The sequence below is a fragment of the Rhipicephalus microplus genome, chromosome 3 (genome assembly GCF_043290135.1).
Source record: "Rhipicephalus microplus isolate Deutch F79 chromosome 3, USDA_Rmic, whole genome shotgun sequence".
NCBI lineage: Eukaryota > Metazoa > Arthropoda > Arachnida > Ixodida > Ixodidae > Rhipicephalus > Rhipicephalus microplus.
The window spans coordinates 231598672-231611781 of record NC_134702.1 but is presented as its reverse complement, the minus strand read 5'-3'; the positions used below and the strand labels follow the sequence as shown (position 1 = coordinate 231611781).

Here is a 13110-nt window from a genome sequence, read left to right as displayed (position 1 = left end):
CTATTAATACTGTATCATCTGATACATCAATGCTGGTAGTGACTGTTGAATGTTTTTTTTGCTTGAAAAAAGAGAGGCTGAAGCCGATTAGACTCGCTTCTAATTTGGCTTGTAGTCTCTGGTGATACAGCATTAGTAACAATGGTGACAAGGGACATCCCTCTCGAAGCCCACGTTGTATTTCTATAGGTTCAGATACCTGTTCTTCCCATTTGATAACTACCTTCTTACTTTTATAGATATTCTTTAGAAGATTAGTTATTTCATATTCCACATCTAGTGTGCCCAACATTCCCCACAAGTCTTCTTGAAACACAAATCGTGAGCTTCCTTGATATCTAGAAATGCCAGCCACAAGAGCCTGTGTTCTTTTTGCGCTATTTTAATACACTACATAAATGAAAACTCATTCTCCTCTGCATGCCTTCGTTTACGGAACCTATTTTCTAGTTCTCCCAGCACTAAATCATTCCCCATTCATGTCTGTAGTCTTTCCTTTACTATCTGCATCACCAGCCTAAAAAGAACTGATGCCACTTTCATAGGACGGTAGTTGTTAATATCGGCTTTATCCCCCTTTCCTTTATAGATCAAGCTCATCCTGCTTAATTTCCACCCATTGGTAGCTTCGCCATCCATTAATTGCTTTGCTTGCTGCTCTCTCTTATTCTTTGCTCAGAGTTTGTTCCTAGTTTCTTTATTACCATGGTTGTAATGCCGTCAGGACCTGTATGTGCTATTAGAAACCCTTTACTCTGCCCTTTCCCACTCTCGTTGTCCTAGTGTAGCCACTGAGCTTATTGGTCCATCCTCATCTGGTAAGGTGCATGCAATGTTTTCTTGGTGTTTAAATTTTCAGTCATCATTGCTTTTATATATTCCATTGCATCATCCCCTTGTAGTCTGACCAATTGAACTGTAGTTATAAACCTCTGTTTCACGCTTGTCGTATTACTCAGAGAAGCGAGATGGTACCAAAACTTCGCAGCTGCTTTTCTATACTTTTTGTTTACTTCCGCCATTCATTGGGCCCCCTTTCTTGTAATCTTGTCACTGATCAAACCGGACACTTCCCTTCGGCAGCTCAAAAGTTATCCCATTTTTTTTAGCATCAACTTCCGGTTCACACTTCTCTTTAACAGACCTCTGTTCCCCGAAGGCTTCCTGGCGTCTTACTATGGCTCTCTTAACTTCTTCATCTCACCAGCTCTTCAGTTTGTGTCTACTTTTGCCGGTTGGTTTGACTCGTACCTTAGCAAGCTCTAACTCAAACAATCGAGTTAGATGTGTGCACGTCCACTCTGTTTTAGTATCCTCGGTGATTATTTTCTCAATCTCTTTTGTTGCTAATTCTATTCGCCTTTGTGAATAAATATTACCGTGTGGTTGCTCGTCAAGTCACTTTTTTAATTTTATTTCTGTTCCAAAACTTTGCTTGATTCATTTGTGATTACTACCTAAGCTTCTGGACCTATATTCATTTATATTCATCACCCTTAGCCAAGCATACATCCTACGTGACATTTTTGCGTAATCTACTGTCGACTGCAGCCTTCAAACCTCCCATGTTATCTGCCTTTCGTATTTTCAGGTGCTGTTGAAAATGATTGAATCACTCCTTTCACACATATCCTTTAGCCTTCTGCCTGTTGGGTCAGTATATCAATCCATATTTTCTAAGTGCGCATTCATATCTTCTAATATAATTACCTCGCAATCTTCTCCTAGTTCGTCAATGTCATTTTCTATGCACTGCACCATTTGTTGGTTTTCCTCTGGCTTTTGCGCCTGTCCGCAAGTAGAGAAAACCCAGGAACGTCAGTTGCCCTGCCACATTCCATATTACCTATAAATGCTCCTTGCACTCCTGCTTGACCATTTGCCACTCTATACTTCTATGAATGAATGCCCCAATACCACACCCGTTTTTTCTGCCTTCTGTTCTATTACAGTATTCCCACGCGTAGTCCGGATTGTTAGGAGGTTGTTCCATGCCCCTGAGATGTGTTTCTACAAAACCGAATACGATAGGCATCTCCTCCCTTAGCTTTTTTTCTATCTCTTCCCACTTCACCCTATTCCTGCCAGTTCTGCCACCCTGCGTGTTAATATACCCTACGTCTGAAATAGCTTGCCCTCGTGGCTACGTCGATTACTGCCCCGGACTCTACGTGCCTTAGATATTGGTGCCACTTTAGATTGTACATTTCTATACTTCCTGTCAAAGAGTCCTCCTGGTTGTTTTCCTCGTTACTAGCTATCCTGTGCCCCCGAAGGGCCCGCGTGCCCCTCAAAAAGCTACTGCGCGTTCTGCAAGTCACCAACCCAGCTGATGACCTAGCTTCCCATCGAAGTGAATTTTGTCTCGTTGAAAACCACCCCACCTATGCACCTCTATATTTATTTCTACCACCTCAAAGCCTTTCTCTCGACTCATCCACCATATCTCTTTGTTTGCGTTGGTAATCCCTCTTTGCACGTTGCTGTCACGCACCAGTACCTCCGGTATCGTTGATATCACTACCTGTACCTGAAGAGAAATGGCACGCATGTCATTGACCTCTTTCGCCAGCGTGGTCACTAGTCCCGCCGTGTCTTCATTTAGGCATTGTTTAAACCACCTGAAGTTATCATGATATTTTGTCCATCAGCTGTATCTAAGTTTTGCGCTCCCTTGCATCATAACTGCTTCCAGCTTGCCTTCTGAGAACGTCCCTACTGCAACTCTCTTGTCACTTTTTACTATCTCTTTGATTGCGTCTGCAGATCGATTTAAATTAGAGGCCCCGGCAATTATCATGTGCTGTGACTTTTCAGCTGGAGCGTCCTCCACCTGGGGGTGACTTGCACCTGTGACGCCGGCTGCCCTCCCAACCCCACCACTACTTCGCTAAAGCTGGGTCTTGGGACCATTGAACCTGCTGAACCTGTTTTTTCCGAACTTGATCCGAGCTTCTTCTCCGCCGTTATGGTTCCCGGTGCTCTACCGTTCTCTCCGTCGGCCACTTCTTTGCTCACCTTCACTAGTGCCTCCTCGGCGGACCTCAGCCTTTTTCTTATAGGCCCCGTTTTTTCTTGCTCCGTCGCCAACACAGTGTCCAGCTCAGTGATTATCATTAGCAGTTCACTCTGGAAAACCATCATTTTCTCCCATTTTTCCTCGACCTCATATTGTCTACACTTGGCGTCAGCCTCCTCTTCATCTGCATCGGCACTTGCGTTCATTTTCAAACTTACCCTGCATCCTAAACATTTATAGCATTTTCAAGCATGTTTTTTTCACGATTTTTCTTATGAATTGTCCCACTCGACAATTAGAAAACACGGCGTACGACGACTTCTGCCTACGAAAAAAAGGAAAGTCTAAGGTATACTACACAAATTTGCGTGTTCGGTGTACGTCCACCTCCCCCACAGGGTGGCTAGAGAAAAACACAAAAAACAAAGAATACACATAAACAAGTAAACACCTGGTGACTGAGCCACGAAAAAGCCGTACAATGTAAGTATTGCTACAAAGGTTTAAACTGCTGCCTTAATAACTATAAAAGCAAGCTCAAAACATGCAAAGTCGCTTATCTGCGCAGTCAATCGGGAGTGCCAGTCTGAACTCAACTCCGAACTGGGTACGTTGGTGGCGGTGCCATCTGACGACTAACAGCGGATTGCGCCCACGAGACCAGAGATTATCTGGCTGCTCAGGCACGCTCAGGGTCAACACCTAATAATTCTTACACCATGGTCATGATCAATCAATCAGTAGATAGATAGATAGATAGATAGATAGATAGATAGATAGATAGATAGATAGATAGATAGATAGATATATAGATAGATAGATAGATAGATAGATAGATAGATAGATAGATAGATAGATAGATAGATAGATAGATAGATAGATAGATAGATAGATAGATAGATAGATAGATAGATAGATAGATAGATAGATAGATAGATAGATAGATAGATAGATAGATAGATGTTTAGGCACAGATGACAGACACACAAATATAGACAGATATGGAGGAAGTTCAGTACTTAACTGCCGGAGCAAAAGATCCTTGAGACCCGAAATTATAGTTTTGTGTCGGTGGCTGATGCTAAGGCGTGGAAGCATAATGCCATTGTCACAACCTGTACCTAATGCAAGGGTCAGCTGTGCCTGGTTACACCTCGCCCACGGTTACAAAAACGGGCGGGTCGTTGCGTCAGCGGACAGTAAATGCAGCATACGCAGCAGTGTGTTTAACACCGCAGAAGTCATGAGAGGCGTCGCACAACAAAGCCTAATAAAAGGCACCTCTGTAGCTAGTGCATACTTATTAGTGCATACGAATGTATATTCTTAGTCTCTTCAAACAGTGCCGACGAATGTGCCTGCATAACCAATGCAAATTCAACTTTATTGTATTTTTCACCGTAGCTCAAGCTCCTGCTTTCTCCCTGCATGTATTGGGATTAGCTGTCAAGCAGACTTCTGGGTCAATACTGAAACACTTCCGCAGTTGAGAGATGACAATAGCATCAGTCCTCCGTCAACTGGCATCGTGATGCCCGTGACAAAGGAGGCGTCATCCGAGGCCAGGAAGGCGATGCAGCGGGCTACTTCGTCCGGGGTACCCGGTCTCCCCAAGGCGTGATCGACGCCGGTTAGCTCCAGCTTCTGCATAGATGCGAGCGACACAGCTTTACGCATGTAGTTTGTCAGGAAGTACCGAAATACTCAAGTCAAACGGGCTATGCCAGCGTCCGGTTCTGAGCTTCATTGAATATATATAGGTGCAAATTGTAGGTATCTTGAAAACACTCAAAATAATCACACAAATCCTTACAGATCGCCTGTTACCGTGAATTATTGCGAATTACGTGCACGCCCAAAAAAGCAATGTATCTTTAATAAGGGAAAGTACTTTGTGTTGTATCCAGGCACAACTGCAGTCATAAAAGAAAAGTTGTTCTAATGTTCAATGGCCTCCTCACTCAGCGAAATGGTAAAAAAATTCTCATTGAAAAAAGTAAGTGATTGCGATACTTCATGTGCATGACGGTGTTCTTAAGGCCATGCAAAAATGTCTCGAGGAGCTTAGGGGCACCTAAACTACTGTAAGTTTAAAGGCGCCACAGTGATTTCTTGTTACCCTCACTACCTCTCTTAGAGGTCCAGTGCTCCAACTTTTTTATACCCCCCAAACAAGCTCGCGCATCGGTCGTATGCCTGACCGCCCTCCTTTCACACGCAGTGACGTCAACTCGGCGATCAGTGACGTTGACTTCATTACTGTTTGTTAAAACATGGTTTAGACCAATCAACATGCTGCATGCTGCGTCACATTGCCGATCACCGATTTGCCGTCATTGAGCGTGCAAGGAGGTTGGTCACGCGCAGAAAAAATGCGTGAGCTTTTTTTGCTCATTTCGGAGCCTGTTGACTGGCCCATTAAAGGCGCTATCTCATCCACGCCACATATATTTTCGGGAAACACGTGGACAATGTCAGCACTACTAGCGTTGCGGCTATCTGAATATTCGCATTTTTGGCTGCACGCTGTTTTCTTTTTCTCCGCAGTTCAAAGCGAAAAAGTAATGAATCTGAAATCAATTGATTCTGCACAATAGGCACGGGGTACATGGCACAATGGGCTTGCAACTCGATAGATACGCAGTTTGGGAGACAATCCACCATTGACATTTCTCGTATATGGATCAATCGAGAGAAAATATAGTAATGACGTCTTATAAAAAGTCTTGGCGTAACGAATTACGCCGAAAAACGCTAAACGCAAGAGATAATAACACGTCCGTTCTTTGAGTTTTCAGAGTTGGTTTAGGGGCAGTTTAAGAACTCGTGAATAGTGTTTACAATATTTACTTGGACATAAATAAACTTGTGTTGTCACCAGCTATCCAAAACCATCTAATGGCATGGTTTGGTTTGGTTTGCTTTTATTCAAGACAAAATTGAACAAGATTGCCTTGGGGGACACGACTAAAGGCTAAGTAAAAGCCTGACTAGGTCGTGCCACCCTGGCAGCAAAGCAGAAACACACCGCACACACAGCAGTCAGAAAATTATAACATCACGTGTTATCTTACACGGGCACCATAATCAAACAGCAACCGCCAGAAGTGTGAACAAAAGAACAGAAATACAAACAGTCCTCATTTGAGTGGTGGCAAACACAAACAAATGCATGCCCTCTATCAAATAAATTAACAAGAAACATCTTGACTAGGAAATCGAGTTGCTCTACAAGACAAATTAGAGTATAATAAACAACAGGCAAGGAACAATAATGAACAAGGTGCAACGAAGACAAAACATTATTAACTACAAATTTCAACAATCAAGAAAAGCATCGCTTTCATCCACTAGGAACTCTTTCGTTATTTTTTTAAATGATGTAGCTGAAATTCCGTCTTCCAGTAAATGTAATATAGTTGGGTGTTTGTTTAAAATGTTTGGAATTTGTGACACTAATCGTTGGTCACCGTAGTTTGTGCGTGATCTATATTTGTATATTAGGCTCTTTCTCAGCTCGTATGGTGTTTGTTTCACATAATATGTGTCCAAGAATAGTGATGTGTTTATTTTATACTGGTGTAATATCTCTAGACATAGCTTATGTCTGTATAACAGTTTTATAGGTAATACTTTGTACATTTTAAAATATGGTCGAGCACTTTCGTAAAGGGGAGTGTTAGATATAGCATGTATAGCACGCTTTTGTAATATTAACAGAGAATTAATGTTTGTAGTGGTCGTTGTTAGCCACACCAAGGAGCAATATGCTAGTTGTGAATGTACTAATGCGTAGTAAATTTGCAGCTTGACATTTGATGGGACGTAGTATCTCAGTCTATTTAAAATGCCGATTCTCCTGGAAAGATCTTTTTTTATCGCGTCAATGTGAGGAGACCAAGAAAGTTGTTCTTGGAATAGAACTCCTAGAATTTTTATTGTTGTTGTGCGCTGAATCTCGGTGCTCTGGAAGTAAATTGGAGTTCATGGTATGTGAGCAACTCCTTTAGGCTTGAAAATATGTACTTTGTTTTAGCAATATTCAATTGAAGTTTATTTGCATTTAACCATGAATTTAGTTTCTCCATCCAAACGTTAGCTTCTTTATATAGTTCACATACGTTTGAACCTGCGAAAAAAACGTTTGTGTTATCAGCATACAATATTATTTTCTTGTGTCCATCGATATTTACGATATCATTAATGAACAGCAGGAATAGGATTGGTCCAAGAATCGATCCTTGGGGGACACCATACTTAATGTGTTCAACTTGAGAGTGTGTATTATTTACAACGGTATATTGTTTTCTAGACGAGAGATAACTTTGTATTATATGGGCTGTGGTACCCCGAATGCCATAATACGGTAGCTTTCGTAAAAGTAGATCGTGTTGTATACTGTCGAATGACTTTCTAAAATCCAGAAATATTCCTAGTGTAAAGATTTTGTTTTAAATGTTGTCTAGAATGTATTCTTTGATGCTGAGTAGAGCCGACTCAGCAGACTTGTTTTTGCAAAATCCATTCTGGTCTTTTGCTATTATATTATTTGCGTTTACATAGCCCGTAATCCTCTTATATATAACTCGTTCAGCTATTTTCGCGAACACAGAGAGTACAGATATAGGTCTGTAATTGTTAAGCTCATCAAATGACCCACCTTTATGGATGGCAGTTACTTTCGCTAGTTTCATTTGATCGGGAAAAACACCTGAAGATGACATCAAGTTATAAATGTGCGTTAGTGGTGTAGCGATAATGTGACTTATAGCCTTTAAAGGCTTCGGCTTAATGTCATCTGGGCCGCAAGCACAGTTATCCTTTAGTGACGTGATTAGCTTTACCACTTCTTGTTGATCAGTAGGAAACAGGAATACACTAGACGGGTAATTTGATGCTATATAGTTCTCGCAACACGTTTACGGGCTGTGTCTGGTAGACTCACCAACTCTTAAAAAGTATTTGTTAAAGGTGTCAGCGATTTCTAATATACTCATGCCCAGTTTTTCAAATTTTATTCGTCTGGATATCTCCTTTTTGTTAATGAGCTGGTTTACTGTGTCCCAAAGCAGGCGTGCGTCTCCTAAATGAGTGGTAAATTTACTAATGTAGTGTTCCGTCTTTGCTTTCTTCAAATCTTTGTTCAGTGTATTACGAAATTTTTTTGAAATTACGTAAATTGTTTTCGTTTCTGAAAAATAGAAAAACTTGAAAAAGGTTGTTTTTGTTGTATAGTTCCACTGTCACCCATAGTTTTCTGCATTTTCTGTGTTTTTTGTAGGGCTTAAGAGGGAAGCACGCGTCATATAAAGATGTCAAGTGTTTTAAAAATATGTTGTATGATTTATTAGGACCTCTTTCTTCTGTAACCATGCTCCAGTCAATTCCAGAGATAAGGTTCTCAAAAAGTTTAATATTGCGGCTAGAATAACTCCTAAAGAGCATTTCATCCTTACTTTTGAATACACGATTGCCTGGTAGGAAGCAGTATGTTGAAAAATGGTCGCTAATGTCGGTAGTGATTGCGCCTGCTTTGACATCAGTAGTGTCGAAACTTGTAATACATAGGTCTAACGTTGTTAATTTTTGAAATATGCGGAGAACGGCGACATACTCATGAAAACTCAGGCGTCGTAACTCATTATACATACAGCATAAAATCACACGTATCTCCCCTTAAAAGGCACCCTGAGGAGCACGCGAGGATGCCTGGGGTCTAGCTAACGTTGTGTCAACTGGTGCTCTTTTTAGGTCATCGCAGAAGTTCATAGTTGCGTACACAGCTGTTTTACGAGCCCTTGTCTCCACCGCACGCATGCTCGTTTCCATTCATGCTACTACGTTATGTGTGTGAGAGAGCGAGGACTAAGCGTTTGTACTATATAGAGCAGTGAACTGCCACGAGTGGTCTCCACACTTCCAGTGCACACGCCAAGGAAGAGCGAGTGCTCTACCACACAGCACCGTAGGAGGTGTAACCGTTTCATTTTGCACAGCAGCAGAGTGCCACTCGTGGTCTCCACTCATACCAGAGCACGTCCGTTTTGCAGTGGAGCCAGTGCTCTAGCACAGGACGGCGCCATCAGGGAGCCACACTGAACGAACACGAGTATTTTTTTTCTCCAATAGTCACTGCCTTCCTCGTTTGACTCTCGGCCTTCGGGCACTCAAAATGGTTCCATCCAGTGTTCCATTGCTCAAAGAAATGCACCTACAAGATTCTGGGGATCTCGGGACATCACGAGATGCATTAACCCTAACGACAACTGCAGTCGATGCCACGGCGGCTAGTGTCACCCTGAAGACAGCACCACTGCGTCCCGAAGTGAATTTATTCGACGTCTTGGCGGATCTTTAGACGCCGAACGATGGGAAAGGCAAGTGGAGTGATTTAACTGTTTCTCACGTACACAATTTGCCAAGTCCAAGCGTTGACAGAAACGTGCTTTGGGATCGTGGTCCGCGTCGGCTGCAACGGCAGCAGCTAAAACCAAGCCCGCGTTCCGCCATAACGTCCCGCGTTGTGGTGAAAACGACAAAGCAGATTTCAACAAGCATGACTCCGACTCGCATGCTGCTCACGATGATGACAGCGATTGAGGAAGCTGGCAGAAAGTTTCTTATGAACGCCGCGGATTGAAGGAGAAAAAGACGAACCCGCGTGAGCGACGCCGCCATTAGTACGCGCACACCGTGATACTAAAGCCTCAAAGGCCATGCAGAATCAGCATTAAAACTTCATTGTGCTGATTTAGCATACCTATAATCACAATATCACCTTTCCTTCAACCCACAGAAGGGAAGAAAATCTGAATATTGTGATCCGATACATGGAGAAGAGCAATCAAATCGTAGTTGACACCGATCATCATGAAACACGGGATGCTCCCCTCACTTTGATGCAGCTCCCAATAAATAGCGATTCAACGCAATCTAAAGCGTATGAGGTATTACAAAGGGATCCAATCTGTGGTGTGATACAAAATGCAGGCGGAATGACTTCGGAACATCTCGTAATGAACCAGCACTGCCCAGCGTGCGAAGTGATCAGTGGCTGCCCAATTGGTGCGAGAAGCTCTGCTGTAGTCGCCTTTCAAGGGACAAGAGTTTCGTACAAAATGGGACTTTAGTCTTTTTCTCTAACAGTGTACCCTTTCAAGTCACAGGTGTATGCTTTTGAGACGTGCCACAAATTTGCGCACAGGAAACAGCAATATCCCAACTTCAAGAATCCATGCTGTATCGCGTGTGGTAGAAAACAACATGACAACAAGGAAGCTTGTTCAAACAAGGTACTGAAATGTTGAAACTGCTGCGGTCAGCACCTGGCAAAAATGCGAGACTGCTCAGAACGTATAAAAATCAACCAACATCTTCGCACAAAGCTTACGAGCCGTCAAAAACGCAGCCAGCCGTCTTTAAAATGAAAGCTGCATGTTAAGGAGCGCCCTCAAAAAGCAGATACCCTAAGGCACAGTTTTTACACAAGATCCCGCAGTGCCCCGTCAGCCTAACATGCACCTAGAAATGTTGACCACGATAAACAAACATTTGCTAATGTCATCAAGACTGCTAACAGTCACGTCGCGCTTGACGCGAAAGCGAGCTATGCCGAAATTGCAGAGCAGACTGCACCAGCCACACCCTTACCAAACAAGGGCATGCGTGTTCAAGTTCTAGCTGCCGCAGTCGCCAACTTCCACTCTAAATGTTGGTGGTACCAAAAAATGCGCAACAACCAGCAGGCACCTCCATCGACGCTTGAGCCACCATCCGATTACGAAGTGCTCTTTTCTACTCGTCTCATGCAATTGGAGCACAGCATCATGGCGAAAGTGGAAACTATGATTGAGAGGCTATTGAGACATGCATTCGCACAGTCGTGGAGAGGTTCACACTCAATGGAGCGCCGTCTTCTTGTAGTGTCACGACTATCTCGCCAGTAAACACACCCACTTTACTGTCCACTGTCTGCGGTCGTTAGCTCCTTAATTGCGCTAACGACCGAAGTCGCGGTCGGGATGACGGGTGACGGGGGAGACATCCCGACCGTCATTCAGTGAAACAGTCGCTCGACCAAAAAGAAAAAAAAGCAAGAAGAATGTTACGATTGGGGCTGTCGCATAACATTCAAAAACGTGCCGCTCTCGCTTTGCAAGAGGTGAACTGTCCCAGTACGCGCTTGCCAGGTTACGACGACTATAGCTTCTCCGAAGACACTGACACATCTGCATGTCCAGTGGTGTACGTGGGTGTAAAACTCCACCACCCACAGCTTGACACTGAGCCTTGGTGTTCAGGAAATGTGAGCGTCACAGGATGTCGAATTCAGCACACTCCCGGAAGAATGATCCTTGTGTTTTCGGTGTATATGAATCCAGAAAGCGCAATGAAGCATGCCAAACGCAGCGTGGCACATTTCAGCTGCATTCATAATTTCCAAAGGATCTCCCCAAAGGAAACAATTGTAGTCTGTGGAGTTTTTACGGCTCGATGTGTGACGTGAAACTATAATAAGTGCAGCCGACGTGGTCGTCGTGTAATGGCAGATTTTGATCGTTACGGACTAATCCTCCTGAATCTACCGGAGGCCCATCTTGCCTTCCGTCCTGTCTGCCTCCATCTACCGAAGGCAGACAGGACGCAAAGCAAGCAAGCACAACGGCCGACTTGACGTGGTCCTCGAAATCCACAACACGCCACTGGAAGCTTTTTCAGGCTCCTCTTGGCAGTGACCATCTTCCATTTGCATTCACAGTGAAGAACAATGAGGTGTCGGGCAGCAACTGATTTCACCAGTGAGAGTGCCTCATTAGCACTAAGATGAGTATCGCACGCAATACAAAAACTGCTTCCATTACCTACCTTGACTCTCTAACGAAGGGTATGAGGCATGCTAAGCACTTTGCAACGAGACGCTGCGGGTAACTGAACTTTACCCACACCCCAGCAGGCTCACCTGCATTCATGGAACCGCAGACTTTGTCTCTTGTCAAAATATCGCGCGCAAGGACGTCCCCAAACTCTACGAAGCCAATTTCTGTCAGTAGAAAACATTACAGCATATCTACGGGGTGAATAATAGAGGGTGAGGCGAATTTGAGTCCGCACGCCGCTGCCGCGCCGTTTCGGCCTCCCGTTGTCGTGTGCAGGGTCCTCGTAGCGCCGCCTCGCAGTTCCGCGGCGCGCTTCTGTCTCGCGCGCCCGCACGTCAGGGTCCCTTGTTTGAGCGCGAGATGCCACTGCCCCGCGCGCACGCCCCTCAGCAGCCTTGTTCATTATTCGTCGCCGAGCCTCTGAATACGCGCGTGCCAAAATGATGCCTTTAGTGTACTATAGAGCACTCTCTGGCATACGGCGCCGCCGAAGAACACGCGATCGTCGTCACGCGATCGTCGTCACGCGGTCGTCACGCGATCGTACGTGTGACGTCAATCCTTATTTTCTACAAGCAACGCCCTCTGGTATCGTATCATTAGCATATTTTAACGCAGTACAAGTACCGCCCTCTCATAATTCTTTTCATCATGTATTCGTCATACACAAGTAGCACCATCCCGCGGACATTTTAAGAACCGCTGTTTCGGGAATGTGCCACCGGTGGTTACAAGCGATAACTGGAGACGAACGGGTGACGCCATGAGAAGCTTGGCCCCCAAAAGAAATTGAAAAGTATACTAGCCAGCTGCCTATGAGAAGTGGATGGAAATGTGCGAGCAAATCAATGAGTCAACAAATTCAAGCTAAACGTGGGCGATTTTAAGGTTCCTTCTTTGTCGGCGCAAGGCACCCTACGGCTCCCCTCGTGTTGCGCTAAAAAGAAGGCATCACGAATCATTTGCTGAGCACGCAGAAAAAGCAGCAGTCGTCTTTTTCCCACACACGAATTGTGCCACAGACAAAAACTATGCGATGAATGACGCTTCAAGAGAAGACTGCGATTTAACCCAACCTTTCACGGTTACTGAATTCGAATACGTTTTAAGCAGAGGGAGCACATGCGCCAGGAGCTGATGGAATTACGGTAGCACACACGAAAAACCTCACAACAAGACGTAAATTCGCACTTCTAGAAGAGATTAACCATATGC

At 44.1% G+C, this 13110-nt stretch overlaps 1 protein-coding gene across 1 annotated transcript in view; it reads right to left on the bottom strand.

Annotated features, from left to right (window-relative positions):
* Positions 1-4382: 4382 nt before the first annotated feature.
* Positions 4383-13110, bottom strand: part of LOC119167559 (3-oxoacyl-[acyl-carrier-protein] reductase FabG) — a 78530-nt gene continuing 69802 nt past the window's right edge. Inside the window, exon 9 of the mRNA XM_037419064.2 lies at positions 4383-4663. Coding sequence (XP_037274961.2) covers positions 4466-4663 — 198 coding nt within the window. The 3' untranslated portion in view covers positions 4383-4465. The remainder of the gene's footprint in view (positions 4664-13110) is intronic.